Raw genomic sequence first — 22,041 nt, forward strand, 5'->3', positions numbered from 1 at the left:
AGGAAAATGAAGTCAAGAGACTCCTAAAACATAACTGTAGTGTAGGTGGAATGTTTAATGGGGTCAACCCAACTGGGTTTACCTGTCTCTTTGAAGATATCTAGTTCCTCACTACAATATAAACAGAAGACCAACTGTTTCTCTGTTTTCCAGTTATCCCTGAGGCCAGTCCAAGCAAACCCCCCTCTCCTGAAGAGGCATAAATTACAGTCCCATCCCGGGCGGTCTCCCTGCCGGTTTCTGAATCGACTTTACTCTGTGACTCTGTTGTTTTGTTTTACTGTATTAGCACCATAGTGATACAATGTTAAGCTCATATTTGCAAATTGCTATTACATTTATCTTAATATTATGAATATTTAGTTTCAAATCAGTCATTTATTACATGTTTCAGCCTATGTACCGGGTTAACATGGTCATGTTATACTTCAGAACTCTTGTGGTTCCCCAACCTGTAGTTTATCTGCAATCATCAAACATTAATTGCTCTAATATTAATCCTCCATATCTTTGTTTTTGTATTATCATTTTTAGTTTTGTATTACCTTGCACCCTATCAATTAGTAGACTCCTAAACACTACCAACACATATTTTGCACTGGAAGATGATGTCATTACGCTAAAGAGCATGCTTCCCTTTAGTCAGAGGCAGATAGTCAAACATTATAATCAAATTAGAAAAAGCGTGGAAACAGCATGTGGCTGTACTTGTCAATCTCTTCAAAAACTACAATTTAAATTACATGAAACTTTAAAGAAACCGAGGTGTCTTTGAAAGCATGAGAAAAATCATAAGTGAAATATAAACCTTCCTTTCCCTCATTATGTGACTCCTCTCTAACGGAAACGCTCATTTAATCTTGATTCATGCCTTGACAATCATAGATCGTCCCATAAGATTTAAGTGCACATTGCATTTTTAGATTTAAGTGTGTTGACTTTATCTGTGCAACCTCAATTTATCCAGTGGCAAATTGCTCACCTCAGATTGATCCAACTGGGGTTCACTTCATCACCATACTGCGCTCTCTCCCAGAAGCTACTTATTCAGTCTTTATGCCAGAGTTATTTTGGCTACAGCTGTGCATCTTCCAGTGTCCATTTTTCCATGGCACAGATTTACTTCCAAGTGTCTTAACGCCTCATGATGTCATAAAACACCCTCCAAAGGGATGTCTTGTCCAGGCATGTGGGGGAGTGCTTGTGTGGAGGAGGGTTGGTGCAGGAGGAGAGAGTGCGCTTTGGGAACAGCTGTTGTCTGCTCTGATCATCTCCTCATCTTTTTCCCAGACTTTGTGCTTGGAGTATGTGTGGACAAAGTTCAGTTGGCCTTTGGTGTGAGAGGTGGGATCCATCACTGTTGGCCCCCCTTCCTGTGACTGGCCCTGCGGCCCATGGCTGAGGGGGTTGGGCACGTGTGTTGAGAGAATGAGCTTTGGGTGGTGAAGTGGAATCCAGTTTTTGGAGCAATCTGCAGAAAGAAAATCTTGCAATGCATACCTCGGCGAAAAGAACACAATTAATTATCAGGCTTACTTTTGAGGTCTCATAAGGAGACAATAATGTTGTACAGATTAAATAATTAACTAACTTCATTAAATTTCCTCCTATCAACTTCAGGGAGTGGTAGTGTAAATGATTTACTGAGTGTATCAACCAATTCCTAAACTCACCTTTATTTAAATACATTTGTTGTTTTCCAGATCATTAATTGACTAAACCATTTTAAGTGTTCCTTCTATCTAGAACTAAACATGGAAACTGTCCCTCTGCTCGCCTGAGGACCCTCCGCTTCTGTGGAGTCTATTGTAAACACGCCCCTCCTGCTTGAAAAAACAGAAAGAAGTTTTAACTGCAGGCATCAGATTTATGTTCAGGTTGTCACAGTCGATTTCAATACAGTCCTTCTATTGGAAAAACAGATTTTTCTCATTCTTTCAAAAATTTACTTTTGTCAAATTACTCTTAGATCAATCAGGAGTTTAGCACTTCCAAAACCCCAAATGAAATTGCCACATCAAATCCACACGCTGCTTGTATACTCAATGCATTTCTTGCTACCTACTCAAATGTAAAACAAGTGTTTATCCTAGACCACATGGTTCTGTGTATTATAAGTATTACTTTGGTCATTATGATTTCATATCTGAACAGTCATAGTCATTATTTTCTCTCTATAAGTTTATGGCTCTTTGTAACCCTGTCACGTCTGCAGCTTTTTAATATCAAAATGTTCAGCTCCTTTTTCCTTTAAGCTATTTAGACTATTTGAAATAATCAGGTTTTTAATCAATTCTCTACAATAAGATTTTACCATAAAAGTAAGCTTTCAAAGCCTCTGAAACTTTTGAGTGTTATTTCTCCTCCTGCATAGCTACCATCAGATTTTCTAAAAATTGTCATATATTTCCCTAACACAAGTGAATTTGCAAAGGTCCTGACATGGGCAGTCAACAAATCTCTCCTAAAGAGAACAATCTAAATATATCACTCATGATCAATTATAGGCACGTATCTAATCTTCCATTTTGAAGCAAATCATTAAAAAAGTTTGTTTATCCACAGCTAACTAACTACTTGGCAATGAACAACTATTTCAATATCTACCAGTCAGGTTTTTGACAAACCACAGCACTGATACCACTCTGGTTAACTTCTTGAAGACATCCACTTTAACGTTTTTTACTTTATTTTTATGCATCAAATATCTCTATCCATATTTTATTTATCCTATAGAAACAGTTTATCATCAATTCTACAATGGGTTTGTATTTTAGTCCTTATAGAAAATTGTACTATCCTACTGTACCTTTTGTCATACAAGTTTTCAAATATTTTCATTAACTCTTTTTATTGTCTATTACACCTTTAACTCCTCATACCTAATTTGTATCTCAAAACATAAATACATCTGTCACCTTTCGGAACCTATACAACGTTGTATGCCTTCATCTCTCAATTATTACTACAAGCTATAACAAGTGTACTGCGAATACTACTTCCAAATCACTTCAAATGTCAATCATCTTCATCATCATTAACTTTTTGCATTTCTTTTTCAACACTTTTTAGCATCAGCTTTCTCAAATTGTCTCCTGGATATAGCTATAGATAGCTTCTTCTAGTTTCTTTTTGTATTATGTCCTAAAGGTTTAGGCAAGCTATGGCCTATCCTTCCCCCCTACTTTTTTTTTTTTTTCTTATTTATTGATTTATTTATTTATATGTCTATCATTACTTACTCCCATAGCAATTCCAACATACAATCCGACATGTGGACACCTGATCAAAATACCCACAGTCAGCCATCAGAAATCACCATCAGAAATCAGCCTATATTTCCTCCCGAAAATAGAACTGATAACACAGCCATAATTTGGAGAATACCCATCCATCTTCAAAAAGAGTAATCCGCGACAAAACAGTTCTGGGAAGGAACTACTTCCCTTTTTAGAGCAAAAGACGGACAGATTATTTAAACATAAACCTTGTATTCAACATGCAACTGCAGGTCGCAATGAGAGCGTGCAAGGAGAAAACAGAAGCAAATCAAATTAGTTGCAGGCCAAAAGAATAACCCAAAATCCTAAATAGGCATATCACAGAGGGCTACACACTCATGCCAACATAAAATAATATTGCACGCTGCTCACACACTTCCCAGGTCGGCCAAAGGATGCCGATTCATGGGACACACGCATCATGAGATTAACACAGTTGTTTAGGTCAACAAGGTAGACATGCACACAACGTAAAACATGCGTCAACACAAGAATATGAACGAATCAAAATACGGAACAACAAGGAAACATGAACAATTAACAACCATATTATCAGGAAACAAATGACAAATGTCACATCGAGCATAATTCAAACACATGAGCGTTCTCATAGTCAAAGCAGCCAATGTGTACATGTAGGCAGGAAGCAACGCTGTGTAGGCTATCACACATGCAAGTGAAACAACACACCAGCATGCAAACCCTTCCTATGTCTCTGAAAGGTCATTACATTTATAAATCCCATTAACTTATCACAATATAGGTCTATATTACAACCAGACAATGCTTAAACATAGAACACACAGCTACTGCTCAAAGCACGCAACAAACTAACAGTGCTTAAAGCACACAGACGAAACATCTACAGCTTGGAGCTCGCAACAAACTAACAATGCTTAAAGCACACAGACAAACAGACACACAATTAAGCACCATACTGAAACTCAAGACTGCGCACACAAACATCAACTTCAACACATATATCCTCTACAGCTCTTAATTCTCCGTAAGCCGGTCGTTATCTTACTCGTCAACATAAATCAAAGAAAATGGAGAACAATTTAGCTAAAACCTCGTTGGCCAACCGTTACCTAAGACGTCAAATGAAAAAAATGTTCGATGAGAAGGAGACTTCTCAATCTCACCTGTTAACATAGCCTACACGTCAAATAAAAATGTAAAAGGGAACAAAGTTACCTCTCACACTCATGGCACCACAAACTTAAAATGTAGCTATGTTTAACATATATAAATATGCATTCCTCTGTTTTTTTTTTTTTTTTTATTGTTTAAATCGAAACAAAAATAATTATAATTAGACAGCATCCTTGTTCATCCAACCAAACCATCATGATGCACACCCCGCACCCAGTAATTTACAGCCCGACATCATCAGAAAGCACACGCAGAGAGACCAGGGCCCGAGTCCTAACCCCGCAGAGCCAAAATGCTCACCTTAATGCCAGCTGCTGGGGAGAAAGTCGAGTCCTGGGCCGCCGCGTGGGCTCAATGAATTGTCCAGAAGCTGTCTGTTCGTGGACGCCAATTGTAGTTTATCTGTCTTACTTCTGATGGCAAGGCTGGATGAAAGAAGTTGACAGCTGACGCAGATTTGAGGAGGCTTTCAGGAACAATTCTTTTATTCAAAACAACAAATCAGATACTGCAGTAAACGAAGCCAAAAGGAAAATCAAAGTAGTTTAGCCAAATTGAAACAGAGAAAGATGCAAGACTGATCCTGGTCAAACGTTAAAGCCCCCTGAATGCTGCTCTGCAGGCTCTCTTATCCCAGGGTTCACGTAAACTGATTGGTCGTCAAAGACGACACTCTTTGTCTAATTGGTGGGTTTTAACTATTGTGCAATCATCCCTCCGAAACATCTGTGGAATAGATTGACAGAGACACTGTCCGGCCTGGCGGCCTGAAGTCTGGGCTTGACCAGTAACACCAACAGTTTTGGACAGTGGCCGTATATTATCACCTCTTTCCTAATGGCTGGGAAAGGCCCGAATCCGGCCAATGTTAACTCAAACCTATAAAACAGTCATGCAAGTGTCTGGTTTAACTTAAACAGAAATAAGGTGATTTACAGAAGCTCAGGACTCATCGCCAACTTACACATTCCTATGAAATGGGGGTTGGTAAACTGTTAGGCCTTTCAGCCAGTCTACAGAAATGTGCTTTAAGAAGTTAATACACTACAACGTCATCTTGACAGTCGACATTGTGTGTAACAAGTAATAAAGTTTAATCTCCTCTGCCAAAGTTTAGATTTTTATCAGTTTTTATTGTTTTACATGTACTATTTTGCTTTAGTGTTGATTTTGTCCCTTAGCTCTGTATAAGATAATATTAAATTTAAAAAAACATAATTTATGGAATTAGTTTTGCTCTAAGCTTTGGAGTAGGCCTATATAAAATAAAACTGTGTTATATTTAATTTGATATATAACCTGAATATAATCAGCAGATATAACTGTAAGTGTGTTAAGCTTGGTCTCAGTTGTTATACAATACTATAATACTATTAAATATACATTATGTGCACGAAGAAATTTTCTGTATATCTTTGTTTTGGTGGTTACACTACAGACATTCAGGGGAAGGTTGTGTGTGACTATCAAGTTTAATCTCTGCTTCAAGTCTCGATTTGGATCAATTATATAACCACTGTTTATTGAAATGCTGTTGTGTTGATTTTCTTTTCATTCAAGTTGTATTTTTTAAGTGCATGATAATACTACTGAGTGTTAGTGGAAACTTTGGAGTAATGGAAACTATAGTTTGTACTTTTTCATAACTTTAACATTGTATTAATGTCAAGCTGTGCCTCGTTTGTAAACACTACCAATATTATTAAATATACATTATATGTGTACAAGGAAATCCTCTCTGAGTTGTTTGTTTTTGTGGTTACTGTGCAAGAAATTCATGTACTTGACAGAGTTTTGCAGGACTGTTCATGATGCACTGATGGAGGTCAAACTACAACTTTGAAATCTAATGACAACATTATATTAAGACATGTTTACATCAGAAAACATTTTAATGTGTGTTTTACTTTATATCTAGAATTTCAGAATAAATTGCTAAAGGTTCTTGGAAGTTACTGTTTAATTTGGTAATTTGAGAATTCATTGTATTATCCATTAAATAAAAGCTTAATTCAGAACATAGTAAGGACAAATGTTTTTAGTTATTTTCAGCCATGTAGTGTTTGGCATGGTATGCATGAGAACTTGCTCAATAATGTCCATCATCGTATGAATTATTACAGAAGGGTAAGATGATTAGATAGTAGTATACATGTACACTGTTGAGGGGGCAGAGCCACAGAAAAGGCAAGTCATAATTCACACACAGAGAGAGAGAGAGAGAGAGAGAGAGAGAGATAGAGGGGGAGAGAGAGAGAGAGAGAGATAGAGGGAGAGAGAGAGAAAGAGAGAGGGAGAGAGGGAGAGAGAGAGAGAGAGAGAGAGAGAGAGAGAGAGAGAGAGAGAGAGAGAGAGAGACAGGATGGCATGCAAACGAGAGAGGGAAAAAATTAGGGGTGACATACCCTTGGGGGCTTGAGTCTCCTTTCCAGCACCTTCGCATAGGTTTTCCCGGTGAGGCTGAGTGGAGGGATTCCCCGATATCGGAAATAGGGACCACCACCCTGGTCTGCCAATCCAGAGGTTCTGTCCCTGATGCCCATGCCATGTTGCAGAGTCACCCCCTAATATCCAGGGTATTCAGCATTTGTGGACGTATCTCATCCACTCTTTCAAACCACCTCAGTGACCTCTGCCATGGAGATGCATTCTGATTCTGACCCTCCAAACTCTTTCAGCCCGGCCTGGGTGGTAGGATGGCCTAAAGGAAAGGTGGCCGACCAGTAACCATGAGTTCCTCAAAGTTATTCCTCAACCTCTCGACTAAATGCCCAGTTGACATTAGAGTTTGCTGATATCTGCCAATACCAGTGTCAAGAGTATATCGACCTAACCAAGGCCCAAAAGCTTCCTTGCTCCCAACAACTGTTTCCACAATAGAGGATTTAAAACTAAAAGGGAAAATTAATACAATTTATCTTGCAATCAGATTGTTTTTTTCACCTACTGTATTCAGGGTGGAAAACTTAAAAATATATGTTTTACTTTCAACATTGAAGTTTACACTAATAAGCACTAAACACACACCACTGTATAAAAATACCTTCAGGGCAACATATCCAAAACGTATTTTTCAGTTTCAATTTCAGTGGAACTCTGTCAGGGCAATAGGGTGAGGCTGGATCTTGAATGACTCACAGGGTTAGTAAATGGTAATAAAAGCAAAACAACATGATGAGTGTTATGTGCCCACTTTGGTTTCCCTTTGTAGGAAATGAAAGTCAAGACAAGACTGCACTAAAGGCAGATTATCACAGAAATCTGTTCACATTGATTAAAACTCACCAGGAAAATTTTTATTTTCATTTCTTTAACTTTCTTATATTTTCTCGTCTCTCTGAATGTCCATGAAGTACAACAGCGTATTAGGAAGGGTTTGTCACCTAAAAAGGGCATGCGGTGTATTGGAAAGTTTTCATGTCAAAATCTCTAACATTTTGAAGATAAAATAAAGAAATATATTAACTTTAATACGCAATTCAAGAGGCCGAAAACATCTAATGAAAATATATAAAATGTATCTTGACAAGAGATTTTGTCCCTAAGAGACGATTTTAAATATGCCTTTTCTTTACTTTCAACTTTTAAGTGAGCATGAATGAGCACTAAACACGTACAACTGTTTAAGAATATATTCAGTGCACAGGTGAACAGGTGAAACATGTCTTTTTCAGTTTCAGTTCCTGAGAACTCTATCAGGGCAGAACGGAGTGGCTGGATCGGGAATTATCAACAGGTTTATCAAGTGGTAAGCAAAGCATAACAACATGATGAGTATTATGAGCTTGATAGGTATGTGCCCAGAGGTATGTGGCAGTAGGTTTCCCTTTGTAGGAAACGAAAGTCAAAACAAGACTGAACTAAAGGCAGATTTAATGTAAGTTGATCAAAATGGTGTCTGTGTGGAGCAGGTCCAATGACCAGAATATCAGTTTTATCAAGTTAAAGGAAATTCATGATATCCAGGATTTCACAACAGATGAAAAGGTCTCTTGATTTGGAGGCATCAACCTACTTGACAGTTTGACGGGGGAAATGAAAATATTTCAAATTGATCTTGACATGTGATTTCGTCAGAGTAGATTTAAATATAGATATTTTTTGAACTTTTAAGTGAGCATGAATGTGCACTAAAAACATACAACTGTTTAAGGATACAGTATATTCAGTGCACAGGTGAACAGGTGAAACATGTCTTTTTCAGTTTCAGTTCCTGTGAACTCTATCAGGGCAGAAGCGAGTGGCTAGATCGGGAATGACACTGGTTTATCAAGTGGTAAGCAAAGCATAACAACATGAGGAATGTTGTGAGCTTGATAGGTATGTGCCCACAGGTTTGTGGCTGTAGGTTTCCTTTTGTAGGAAACAAAAGTCAAGGTAATAATGAACTAAAGGCAGATTATCACACAAATCTGTTCACATTGCTAAACACTCACCAGGAACAGTTTTCTGTTAGTTTATTTAATTTAGTGATGAAGAATGTACGCCTAAAAAAAACATTTATAACAAAGAGGAAATCCTATGCCCCTCCCAGAAATGTTCTTGTGCTATTTATATCTTGATTCATCACATCTTTAAGTTTTATTATGGTTATCTCAAAAACCTGCTCAACCACATCACCTTATTTAAAGCGAAGCAGAAGTGGGACAGGACTTGTATTGTGCCGGTGATCCCAACAGAGCATCAAGAGCAGAAATCAACAGGACTCATATTCAGAAAACTACTGGCTCAAGAAAACAGCTCGATGATGAGGTAAGTTGCTGTTTCTCAACTTGATATATCTTTAGAATTAAATAAGTAGAATACTCATTCCTTCCCTTTGAGCCACTGGCAATTTAAAAGTAGTGCTTTCTTTATTTTCTTCTAACAATTACTTATCTTTTTTCTTCTTTCTTTTTAAATATTTTTTTTGGTCATTAGTTTCTGGGAGACAAAGATGAAATGGGGCAGAGAGGGGAATGAGGGTTGCTCTAACGAGCACTACACCACGAACACCCCCACTTATCAGATGTTTTCTGAAAGTCGTGTCACACACTGCCCTCTGTAATGTTTGATTTAATAAATTATCAAAAAAAAACATCAGCATTAAGAACCTCAGAATCAGAATCAGAATCAGCTTTATTGGCCAGGTTTGCGTAAACAAACAAGGAATTTGACTTCGGCAACCATTTGCTCTCCAAGTACAACATTCACTAAAAAAACATTAAAATACTGTTAAATAAACAGTATTACACATTTACAAAAACTAATACACAACAACAATTTAAGAGATGGTAGAATGGTGCAATCAGTCAGCTAGTGGTTAAGAATTAAAAAAAATATATATATATATATTAGGGCTGTCAAACGATTAACATTTTTAATCAGATTAATCACAGGATTATGTGGATTAATCACGATTAATTTTACCATTCGAAAAATGCCTGAAAAATTCTAATTTTCTCTGTATATTGTTGTATGAATGGAAAGATAAAAGACAGAAGGTGGATATGTACATTTAACTATTTCTATTAATTGAAAATCCAAATGATGGTTTTTATACTGAAAATAAATTTAAATCAAACTAAAATATATACCTACCACACCATAATTCAATTGGTCTGTGTCTTTACTATGTCTTTGGGCAAATATAGGCTATATAATGGCATTTATTTTGTGAATCTATAGGTTGTGCATTCTTGAATACAACTTGAATACAGTCCGCGGTGTGTGTGTGTGAGTGTGTGTGTGTGTGTACGCGCAAACACGTCCTAGGGGACTGTTCATGTGTGCCAGGAAGCCGACGTTATGTTGATGTCTACTCACACACACCTCTGAAAACTGCAGACGTTTGTGTCCTCGCGGGCTCTGAACAGAGCGGACAATGTTTCTCCTCCTGTTGCTCCCGACATCAACTATCACCCGCGGCAGTTGATTTTATATACTATCTATGCTACTGATCCTGGGTCAGTCACAACAAATTAGACTGACTGTATTACAGAGCCGGTGGGATGCACGGCGCGGATCATTCTGCACATGAGATAATTGCGATAAAAAAATGAACGCGTTAATTCCAGAAATTAATCACCCTGCGTTAACGCGATAATTTTGACAGCCCTAATATATATACGGTATATATACACGGTCAGATTTAAGATTACAATATAAATATAAATAGAGTGTAAGGCAGATCAGTGCAGAGGTAGTGTTAACAATATTTGAATTGTAAATTTGAAAATATACATGAGGTACATCGCAATTGTTAATGGACCTTATTCAGCGACAGGATGCGGGAGTTCTGAGAGTTCAACAGAGTGACTGCTTGGGGAAAGAAGCTGTCTTTGTGTCGGCTGGTTTTGGCAGGCAATGCCCTGTATCGCCTACCAGAGGGGAGGAGGTTGAACAGAGTATATCCAGGATGTGAGGGGTCTGCTGAGATTTTTACTGCCCTTTTCCTGACCCTGGGCTGGTACATGTCGTGTATGGAGGGGAGGTCAGCTCCTATGATCCTCTCTGCAGTCCTTATTGTCCGTTGCAGTCTGGCCCTGTCCCGTTTGGTGGCTGACCCAAACCAGACAGTGATGGAGGTGCAGATGACAGACTCAATGATGGCGGAGTAGAAGGTGGTCAGCAGATCTTTAGGCAGATTAAACTTCCTTAATTGTCGCAGAAAGTATAACCTCTGCTGGGCCTTTTTCCGGAGAGAGTCAATGTGGGGACACCATTTTAGGTCCTGTGAAATGGTTGTTCCCAGGAACCTGAAGGACTCCACAGTGGACACTGTGTCATTCTGGATGGTGAGGGGGAGGAGTGGGGGGGGGGGCTTCTCCTAAAATCCACTGACATCTCTAGAGTCTTCTTGTTGTTTAACTCCAGATGGTTCTGACTGCACCACTCGACCAGCTGGTCCACCTCCTGTCTGTAGGCAGACTCATCACCATCCTGGATCAAACCAATGACGGTGGTGTCATCTGCGAACTTGATGAGTTTTACGGACAGGTTCTTTTTTTTTTTTTTATTATATTTTTTGGGCATTTTTATGCTTTATTTGATAGTGCAGAGAGACAGAGGTGAAATGGGGCAGAGAGGGGAGTGACATGCAGAGAATGACCGCGGGTGGGAATCGAACCCGGGTCTGCTGCTGGGCCCGGCCCGGGAGGGGGACGCCTTACCAACTGAGCTAAAGGCGCCCCCACAGACGGGTTCTTTGAGGTGCAGTCATTGCTGTAGAGGGAGGCTTTCATGACCACAGACGTCAGGGCGACTGGCCTGTAGTTATTTAGTCCTGTGATGGAGGATTTTTTGGCGACTGGGATGATGGTGGAGCGTTTGAAGCTGGAGGGCACTACACACAGCTCCAGAGAGCTGTTAAAGATCTGCATGAAGATTGGCGCCAACTGTTCAGCACAGACTCGCAGACAGGAGGGGGACACACCATCAGGTCCTTGAGCCTGTCAAGTGTTTTCTAAGTGGGAGAAAAGGCGTCTTTTTTTAAAGAACTTTTCAAATGTTCTTTTCAGTCTTTGTCTTTTTTCTAACAAAACCCCACTTTTTCTTCCCATCATGTCCTTTTTATTGAGTTGCTGTCCCTTCAATACTGTGTAGCTTCCACATCTGATAACCTACTGATGTTGTTGTTGTTTTCATTCTCCTTCAGTGCTGCGCAGAATCAAACACTGAAGTCCAAACTGGAGGCCCTGCAGTGCCACTTCACCTGGGATCTAAACCCAACCAACACCAGACTATTCCGTGTCAGGGACAAGCTGGTGGACATCGGGACAGAGGAGGGAAACCGCTGGCTGGGTCACATCTACAACCTGAGGGGGTACATCCAGTACAAGCTGGGCTTCACCGAAGACGCCCAGAGCTTCTTCACCAAGGCTGCAGAGGCTTTCTGCAACATCAGAGAAGCAGATGAAGGTCCGTGGTTAGTGGTGCACTATGGGAACCTGGCCTGGCTGCACCATCTCCTGGGAGACCAAGGAAAGAGTCAGGATTACCTGTCAAAGGTCGACGCCCTGATGCAGAAATACCCATCTCCACCCCAGCACGAGCTCCATGCAGAGACCTACGCTGAGAAAGCCTGGACCCTGATGAAGTTCAGCAGAGACAAACAGCTGCTGGCTGTAGATTACTTTGAGAAAGCCATCGGGATGCAGCCGGAGATGGTGGAGTGGAACTCCAGCTATGTCTTATTGTTAATGAACGATTTCAAGTATGACCACACAAAGCTGGAGGATGAAATCCTGGAGAAAATGAGAATCGCAAAAGAACAGGATCCGAAGGATTTGTACCTCGCTGTTCACTACCTAGATCAACGTGCAACGAAAGGAGAAAGAATTGATAAAGATGAAGTACGTGAGTTAGGCAGAAAGGTTTTAGGAAAACCTGTCAGCAGCTACAGTGGTATGAATGCATTAATATGGGTTTATAGAGAGTATGTATCTGTTGATGAGGCCGTTGCTTTGGCAGAGGAGGCTGTGGTAAAGCATCCAGATGAGCGTTATCTGAAGAGATGTGCAGCACTTCTCTACAAATGGATCGTTACTTTCAAGGCCAGTCGTGCAACGCAAACCACCATGGAAAGAGCAATCCGTCTCCATGAGGAGGTGATCGCTCTTTACCCTCATTCGTCACTAGGGAAGAAAATAGACCTCGCAGATATCTACGCAAAGAAAGATCAGGGCCAAGCTAAAGCTGAGCAGATGTACCAGGAACCGCTGAGAATGGATCTGGAACCCACAGATAAACAAATGGTTTACAACAAATATGCAAATTATTTATTCTCCATTCAACAGGATTACTACAAGTCAGCAGAATATCACATGAAGGCGGCAGAGATACCGCAACGATCCTTCTATCGTGAGAAGAGCGTCAAAACTCTTGAGAATATTGAGAGCAAAGGCAGGAACCCAAGGTGTGGAGAAATAAAGGAGTTTCTGGAAAACCTACCAAAGCTGTAGTGTTTTAACCAGCCATGGTTCTCAATCCAGACAGAAATGTAGGTGTTGCCATCACCTAAAAAATATGTACATAGACATTTGGAAAACTTTCAGAAAAGACTTATGGTAAAGATCACTTCATTAAACATAGTTAAAAGGAAGTGAGAAGCTGCAGAGGCACTGATTGAGATAGTATAGTTTGGCCCTATTTGATACAGATACTTGGAGTAGCTTTAATTCCTGCAAGTGAATCATTCCAATGTCAGTCACCTATTGCTGAAATAATGCAGAGAGACCTTGGAGATAAAAGATGCAAGAGTGCCCTCTAGTGGGGGTTTATGGTGCTGTTTGACCATTTGACAAGCACAGTGGTGGAAGCATTGTACATACTATAAGCCACAGTCAGATTACTATTTAAAACACTGAAAAAGACACAAATTTGAGACTTCATCAAACAGGTAGTCGTCTTGACAGTTGGCTTTAGAGGGAACGTTGTGTGAAACCATTTAGTTTAATCTCCTCTGCCAAAGTTTAGATTTTGATCAGTTGTTCTTTTACATAACATACATATACAACCACTGTGTTTATTATATTCATGTTGAGTTTATTTTCTTTCCTTATATCTGTATATTTGAAGTCATATGAGAAGATAAAACTCTATGAAATTAGTTTAGTGTCTTTGTAAGGAAAAACGGGTTCCTTAGTCTGTGGGGATGTTGGCTTTAGGGGAATGTGCCTTAGGGCATTTTCATTCATTTTCATAGCTTCCGTGTAAACATTGTATTTACGTATTTACTATATTCCTGTTGGATTGATTTTTTTTTACTTAGCGCTGCATCGATTTTTAAGTTTATGATACTAGACTATGAAATGAGTTTTAGTGTAAACTCTGGAGTAGTGAATAATAAAGGGTAACTCAGTCTTTGAGGACTTTGGGAATAGTCAGATTGGGGTGTGGACGTGTGGTAGCTGAAGAGCTGCCAGTTCACCTCCCTGAGCAAGCCATTACACCCCCTAACTGCTCAGGGCAATGGGCTTTGGCATCTCTTCAACAAATTTAATTAAAGTTTATATTTTGATCAGTTGTTATTTTTCATAAAGTCCATGTAAACATGTAATTTGATGTCACCTGAATATGATCAACACATGTAACTGACTTTGCGCAGCAAGAATGTCAAGCTGGGGCTGTAAACAATACTAATAGTATTAAAAAAACATTTTGTGAACAAATATTTTTCAAGTGCATGATAATACTACTGAGTGTTAGTGTAAACTTTGTAGTGGAAACTGTAAATTTTACTTTTTCATAACTTTCATGTTAACATTGTATTAATGTCAAGCTGTGTCTCGTTTGTAAACACTACCAATATTATTAAATATACATTATATGTGTACAAGGAAATCCTCTCTGAGTTGTTTGTTTTTGTGGTTACTGTGCATGAAATTCATGTACTACAGAGTTTTGCAGGACTGTTCATGATGCACTGATGGAGGTCAAACTACAACTTTGAAATCTAATGACAACATTATATTGAGAATTGTTTACATCAGAAAACATTTTAATGTGTGTTTTACTTTATATCTAGAATTTCAGAATAAATTGCTAAAGGTTCTCGGAAGTTACTGTTTAATTTGGTAATTTGAGGATTCATTGTATTATCCATTAAATAAAAGCTTAATTCAGAACATAGTAAGGACAAATGTTTTTAGTTATTTTCAGCCATGTATTGTTTGGCATGGTATGCATGAGAACTTGCTCAATAATGTCCATCATCGTATGAATTATTACAGAAGGGTAAGATGATTAGATAGTATACATGTACACTGTTGAGGGGGCAGAGCCACAGAAAAGGCAAGTCATAATTCACACAGAGAGAGAGAGAGAGAGAGAGAGAGAGAGAGAGAGAGAGAGAGAGAGAGAGAGAGAGAGAGAGAGAGAGAGAGAGAGAGAGAGAGAGAGAGAGAGAGAGAGAGAGAGAGAGAGAGAGAGAGAGAGAGACACACACAGGATGGCATGCAAACGAGAGAGGGAAAAAATTAGGGGTGACATACCCTTGGGGGCTTGAGTCTCCTTTCCAGCACCTTCACATAGGTTTTCCCGGTGAGGCTGAGTGGAGGGATTCCCCGATATCGGAAATAGGGACCACCACCCTGGTCTGCCAATCCAGAGGTTCTGTCCCTGATGCCCATGCCATGTTGCAGAGTCACCCCCTAATATCCAGGGTATTCAGCATTTGTGGACGTATCTCATCCACTCTTTCAAACCACCTCAGTGACCTCTGCCATGGAGATGCATTCTGATTCTGACTCTCCACACTCTTTCAGCCCGGCCTGGGTGGTAGGATGGCCTAAAGGAAAGGTGGCCGACCAGTAACCATGAGTTCCTCAAAGTTATTCCTCAACCTCTCGACTAAATGCCCAGTTGACATTAGAGTTTGCTGATATCTGCCAATACCAGTGTCAAGAGTATATCGACCTAACCAAGGCCCAAAAGCTTCCTTGCTCCCAACAACTGTTTCCACAATAGAGGATTTGAAACTAAAAGGGAAAATTAATACAATTTATCTTGACATGAGATTGTTTTTTTCCCCTACTGTATTCAGGGTGGAAAACTTAAAAATATATGTTTTACTTTCAACATTGAAGTTTACACTAAACACATTCCACTGTATAAAAATACATTCAGGGCAACATATCCAAAACTTATTTTTCAGTTTCAATTTCAGTGGAACTCTGTCAGGGCAATAGGGTGAGGCTGGATCTTGAATGACTCACAGGGTTAAATGGTAATAAAAGCAAAACAACATGATGAGTGTTATGTGCCCACTTTGGTTTCCCTTTGTAGGAAATGGAAGTCAAGATGAAAAATAAAACATTTATAACAAAGAGAAAATCCTAGGAAATGGAAGTCAAGGCAAGACTGCACTAAAGGCAGATTATCACACACATCTGTTCACATTGATTAAAACTCACCAGGAACATTTTTATGTTCATTTCTTCAACTTTCTTATATTTTCTCGTCTCTCTGAATGTCCATGAAGTACAGCAGCGTATTAGGAAGGGTTTGTCACCTAAAAAGGGCATTCGGTGTATTGGAAAGTTTTCATGTCAAAATCTCTAACATTTTGAAGATAAAATAAGAAAAATTACATTAACTTTAATACGCAATTCAAGGGGCCGAAAACATCTAATGAAAAGATATAAAATGTATCTTGACAAGAGATGTTGTCCCTAAGAGAAGATTTTAAAAGCTATATAATTTTTCTTTACTTTCAACTGTTAAGTGAGCATGAATGAGCACTAAACTCATACAACTATTTAAGAATATATTCAGTGCACATAGGTGAACAGGTGAAACGTGTCTTTTTCAGTTTCAGTTCCTGTGAACTCTATAAGGGCAGAAGGGAGTGGCGGGATCGGGAATGACTCAGGGATATCAAGTCGTAAGCAAAGCATAACAACATGAGGAGTGTCATGAGCTTGTGCCCACAGGCTTGTGCCTGTCAAGGCAAGACTGAACTAAAGGCAGATTATCACACACATCTGTTTTATTTAGTGATGATGAATGTACGCCTACAAAAAACATTTATAACGAAGTGAAAATCTTATGCCCTTCCCAGAAATGTTCATGTGCTATTTATATCTTCATTCATCACATATTTTAAGTTTCATTATGGATATCTCAAAAACCAGCTCAACCACATCACCTTATTTAAAGCGAAGCAGAAGTGGGACAGGACTTATATTGTGCCGGTGATCCCAACAGAGCATCAAGAGCAGAAATCAACAGGACTCATATTCAGAAAACTACTGGCTCAAGAAAACAGCTCGATGATGAGGTAAGTTGATGCTTCTCAATTTGATATAGTATGTTCAGAATTAAATAAGTAGAATACTCATCCCTTCCCTTTGAGCCACTGGCAATTTAAAAGTTGTGCTTTCTTATTTTTTCTAAGAATTACTTATCATTTTTCTAATTTCTCTCTAAAGATTTTTTTTGGTCATTAGTTTCTGGGAGACAAAGATGAAATGGGGCAGAGAGGGGAATGAGGGTTGCTCTAACGAGCACTACACCACGAACACCCCCATTTATCAGTTGTTATCTGAAAGTCGTGTCACACACTGCCCTCTGTAATGTTTGATTTAATAACTTATAAAAAACAAAAAACAAAAAAACATCAGCAATAAGAACCTGTCATGTGTTTCCTCAGTAAGGCGTCTTTTTAAAAAAAATAACTTTTCTCATTTTCTTTTCAGTTTTTGTTTTTTTTCTAACAAAATCCCACTTTTTCTTTCCATCATGTCCTTTCTATCGACTTGCTGTCCCCTCAATACTGTGTAGCTTCCACATCTGATAACCTACTGATGTCGTTGTTGTTTTTCATTCTCCTTCAGTGCTGCTCAGAGTCAACCAACACTGGAGTCCAAACTGGAGGCCCTGCAGTGCCACTTCACCTGGGATCTGAACGAAGGACCGTCCAAACTCTTCCGTCTCAGGGACGATCTCGTGGACATCGGGACAGAGGAGGGAAACCGCTGGCTGGGTCACATTTACAACCTGAGGGGGTACATCCAGTACAAGCTGGGCTTCACCGAAGACGCCCAGAGCTTCTTCACCAAGGCTGCAGAGGCTTTCTGCAACATCAGAGAAGCAGATGAAGGTCCGTGGTTAGTGATGAACTATGGGAACCTGGCCTGGCTGCACCATCTCCTGGGAGACCAAGGAAAGAGTCAGGATTACCTGTCAAAGGTCGACGCCCTGATGCAGAAATACCCATCTCCACCCCAGCACGAGCTCCATGCAGAGACCTACGCTGAGAAAGCCTGGACCCTGATGAAGTTCAGCAGAGACAAACAGCTGCTGGCTGTAGATTACTTTGAGAAAGCCATCGGGATGCAGCCGGAGATGGTGGAGTGGAACTCCAGCTATGTCTTATTGTTAAGGAATGATTTCAAGTATGACCACACAAAGCACAGCAACACAAAGCTGGAGGATGAAATCCTGGAGAAAATGAGAATCGCCAAAGAACAGGATCCGAAGGACTTGTACCTCGCTGTTCAGTACCTTCACCTACGTGCCAAGAAAGGAGAAAGAATTGATGAAGATGAAGTACGTGAGTTACGCACAAAGGTTTTGAGAAATCCCGCAAGTAGCTACAGTGGTTTGAACACATTAATTTGGGTTTATAAAGAGTATGCATCTGTAGAAGAGGCCACATTCTTGGCAGAGGTGGCCCTGGAAAACCATCCATCTGAGCGTTATCTGAAGAGATGTGCAGCACTTCTCTACAAATGGATCAGGCATCCAGATAAAAACGCATTACAAAGAGCAATCAGTCTCCAGGAAGAGTTGATCTCTCTTTACCCTGATTCTTCACTAGTGAAGAAAATGGATCTCGCGAATATGTACGCAAAGACAGATTGGGGCAAGGCTAGAGCTGAGCAGATGTACCAGGAACTGCTGGGAATGGATCTGGAACCAGCAGATAAACAGATGCTCTACAACAAATATGCAGTGTATTTATTCTGTGATCGTAGGGAGCCCCACAATTCAATAAAATATAACATGAAGGCAGCAGAGATACCACATCAATCCTTCTTTCGTGACAACAGCATCAGCGTTCTGGAGGATGTTAGGGACAGACGCAGGAACCGAATGTGTGGCGAAATAGAGGAGTTTCTGGAAAACCTGCCAGCCTGTAGTGTTCTTTACCAGCACTGGTTCTGAATCCAGAAAGGAATGTAGGTGTTGCCTCACCTACAAAAAATATCTGTACATTAATTTGGAAAACTTAAAGTAAATACTTGTGGAAAAGATCACTTCATTAAATATAGTTACAGGAGAAGTAAGTGAGTTGGTCCTTTTAAGCTAACTTCCTGTCAGTGACTGCAGTTAGCAGTCCCCTCCCTCGTCCCTACGTCACCACCACATGAACAAACAGCCGTCTTCATCAGATGGAGCGATGGAGAGCAGCGAATCATCGTTCACGGGCACAGAGACCCGCCTCTTTATAGCGCTCTGTCTCCTGATTGGATAAAAACAAGCGGGCTACTCTAAATTTTATCTGGCATTTGCTGAAAAGCTGAATGACTGGAAGACCTGTCTTATGAAATGCACTCTTTAAGTGATTGCTGTCTGAATATAGAGAGATTTAACACATTTAAAAATATCACTTACTTCTCCTTTAAAAATGAAGTGAGAAACTTAACGGTGGAGAGGCATTGATTGTGGTAGTATAGTTTGGCCCTATTTGATCCAAATAATTGGTGTAGCTGCTAGTGAATTGGACTAGATTTAATTCCTGCTAATGGATCCTCCCAATGTCAGTCACCTATTGCTGAAATAATGCAGAGAGACCTTGGAGATAAACGATGCAAGAGTGCCCTCTAGTGGGGGTTTATGGTGCTGTTTGACCATTTGACAAGCACAGTGGTGGAAGGATTGCAAATTAGGATTTAAATTACTTAAAAAAACACCTTTAAGCCGCACTCACATTACAGGAATTGGCGCCTTCGACTAATAGGAAGCCGTTTTGATAGTTGATATTTGGGGAATGTTCTGTGTAACCATCAGGTTTAATCTCTTTTAGATCAGTTGTATTATAACCAATGTTTATTGAAATTATGTTGTGTAGGGGGGGCCGGGGCAGGGGGGTTACTCACTACACCACCAGACCCCCTTGCTTTGGAATTGTATCATTCATTTTAATGATTTAAGTATATCTTTTTTTTTTGTTCTTTTCATAATTTCCATGTAAACGTTGTGTGTGTGTGTGTGTGTGTGTGTGTGTGTGTGTGTGTGTGTGTGTGTGTGTGTGTGCTTTGAAATCTTATCATTCATTTTCATGATTTCATTCCATGAAGTTTATATTGTTTTCAGTTTTTCTTTTTCATAACATATTTTGTATGTATATGCATTGTAGTAACGTATTTACTTTATTGCTGTTGGGTTGAATTTTTTCCTTAGCTCTGTATAAGTTTATACAAGAAAATAATAATCTATGAAATAAGTTTTCGTTCTAAGCTTTTGGTGTACTGAAAAATAAAACTGTAAAAATAGTTAATTTTACGTGTAACCTGAATGTAATCAATACATGTTACTGACTTTATGCTGCTCAGAAAATATGTCAAGCTCTGTCTCAGCTGTACGCAATACTAATAATATTAAATATACATTATGTGCACAAATAAATATTCTGTGTATCTTTGTTTTGCTGGTTACTCCACAGTTGACATTCAGGGGAAGGATGTATGTAACAGTAATCTTATAATTCACATAATTTTGCATTATTTTCATTATCATTTATATTATAGGCTACTGTTGAGATAAATTATTGTATTATTATTTTACATATACATTTTCAGATAACATTTGAATAGATAATGTTAGATTCTTGTGTTGAACAGATATTTGTTCCTACTGTAGCCTACTCAAGGCTTTATTTTTCTGGTTTCTTTAGTGTGACTTCATTGGTAGCATTTATTTTTGTAAAACTGTAACATAGACATGAAAATAGGCTATAAATCAATATACAGACAGCAAGTAACACACGGTAGGTATAGACATAAATACTGAAACAAATCTTAGCTAACATGTAATATAATGGAGAGCTAGCAAACAATACACTTCTGCTGCAGGCTGCTAGCTACAAGCCACATGCTTAATTGAACAAACATACGTAGCTAACTTTACATTTCTAAATTAGCAAGCTAAAGTTAACAACATAAACACACACACACACACACACACACACACACACACACACACACACACACACACACACACACACACACACACACACTACTTACATACAAATAGTCTCCAAGACGTCGCGTATTGCCGTATTCAAGAAAAACTCGGCAGTATTAATCTCTATGCTGTTCCTTACTGAAGAGTCTGCATAAACTGATAACAAAGAATATCCGTGAAAGTCCGGAGATTTGGCGCGAAGATCCTATATTCATGATGACGCGTGACAGAGGGCTCACTGATGCTTTTTACAAAACCAAAATAAAATGCAAACATGGTGAATATGATAAGGCAGCACGTCACGATAACTATCTAGTTTAATCTCCTCTGCCGAAGTTTAGATTTTGATAAATTATTATAACTTCTATGTAAACGTTGTATTAACGTCAAGCTCTGTCTCAGTTGTAGACACAATTACTATTAAATATACATTATATGTGCATGTTTTAAATATTGTCAGCAGGTGGCAGCACACTCCAACAATACAACACACACACACACACACACACACACACACACACACACACACACACACACACAGCTATTCCATTTCAAGACACTCGATTCATATTACTTTTTTTTAATTTAAATTGTACTTTTTTTTACGTAACGAGTGTGTGTTGAATTTTCCATCGAACTGAACTGAAGCTGTTTCGGCAGTTAAAGCTGAAATAACAAAACGGAAATCGAGCACTGTTTTTTCTAAATAAAATCGGTGACTCTTAAATTAAATAAAATTGGTTGATGAAGACAAATAATCTTCTTTATAATTAAAATCTTGAAACATTTTAAATATATTAAACTATTTTGAATGTAGATATATATAGACTTATAGAATATAGACTTCTTGACAACATCAAACAAAGCGTATGCTTAAACTAATTGCCATGTAGTTGAAATGGTAAAACTTCACTTCAGAATGGGCTTTACTACT

At 39.1% G+C, this 22,041-nt stretch overlaps 2 protein-coding genes across 2 annotated transcripts; both read left to right on the forward strand.

Annotated features, from left to right (window-relative positions):
* The first annotated feature begins 9,089 nt into the window (after positions 1-9,089).
* LOC307254663 (interferon-induced protein with tetratricopeptide repeats 2-like) lies at positions 9,090-14,712 on the forward strand. The gene is made up of 2 exons (XM_080033130.1): positions 9,090-9,188; positions 12,073-14,712. The coding sequence occupies exons 1-2, from the start codon at positions 9,181-9,183 to the stop codon at positions 13,376-13,378; spliced, it is 1,314 nt and encodes a 437-aa protein (XP_079889256.1). The 5' UTR covers positions 9,090-9,180; the 3' UTR covers positions 13,379-14,712.
* A 2,367-nt stretch (positions 14,713-17,079) lies between these two features.
* LOC307254397 (interferon-induced protein with tetratricopeptide repeats 1-like) lies at positions 17,080-20,494 on the forward strand. Its single transcript, XM_080032780.1, has 2 exons — positions 17,080-17,196; positions 17,753-20,494. Exons 1-2 carry the CDS (start codon positions 17,189-17,191, stop codon positions 19,083-19,085), a joined length of 1,341 nt encoding a protein of 446 aa, XP_079888906.1. The 5' UTR covers positions 17,080-17,188; the 3' UTR covers positions 19,086-20,494.
* The last annotated feature ends 1,547 nt before the right edge of the window (positions 20,495-22,041 follow it).

This window comes from Ammodytes marinus (genome assembly GCF_949987685.1).
Source record: "Ammodytes marinus genome assembly, chromosome: 8".
Lineage (NCBI taxonomy): Eukaryota > Metazoa > Chordata > Actinopteri > Uranoscopiformes > Ammodytidae > Ammodytes > Ammodytes marinus.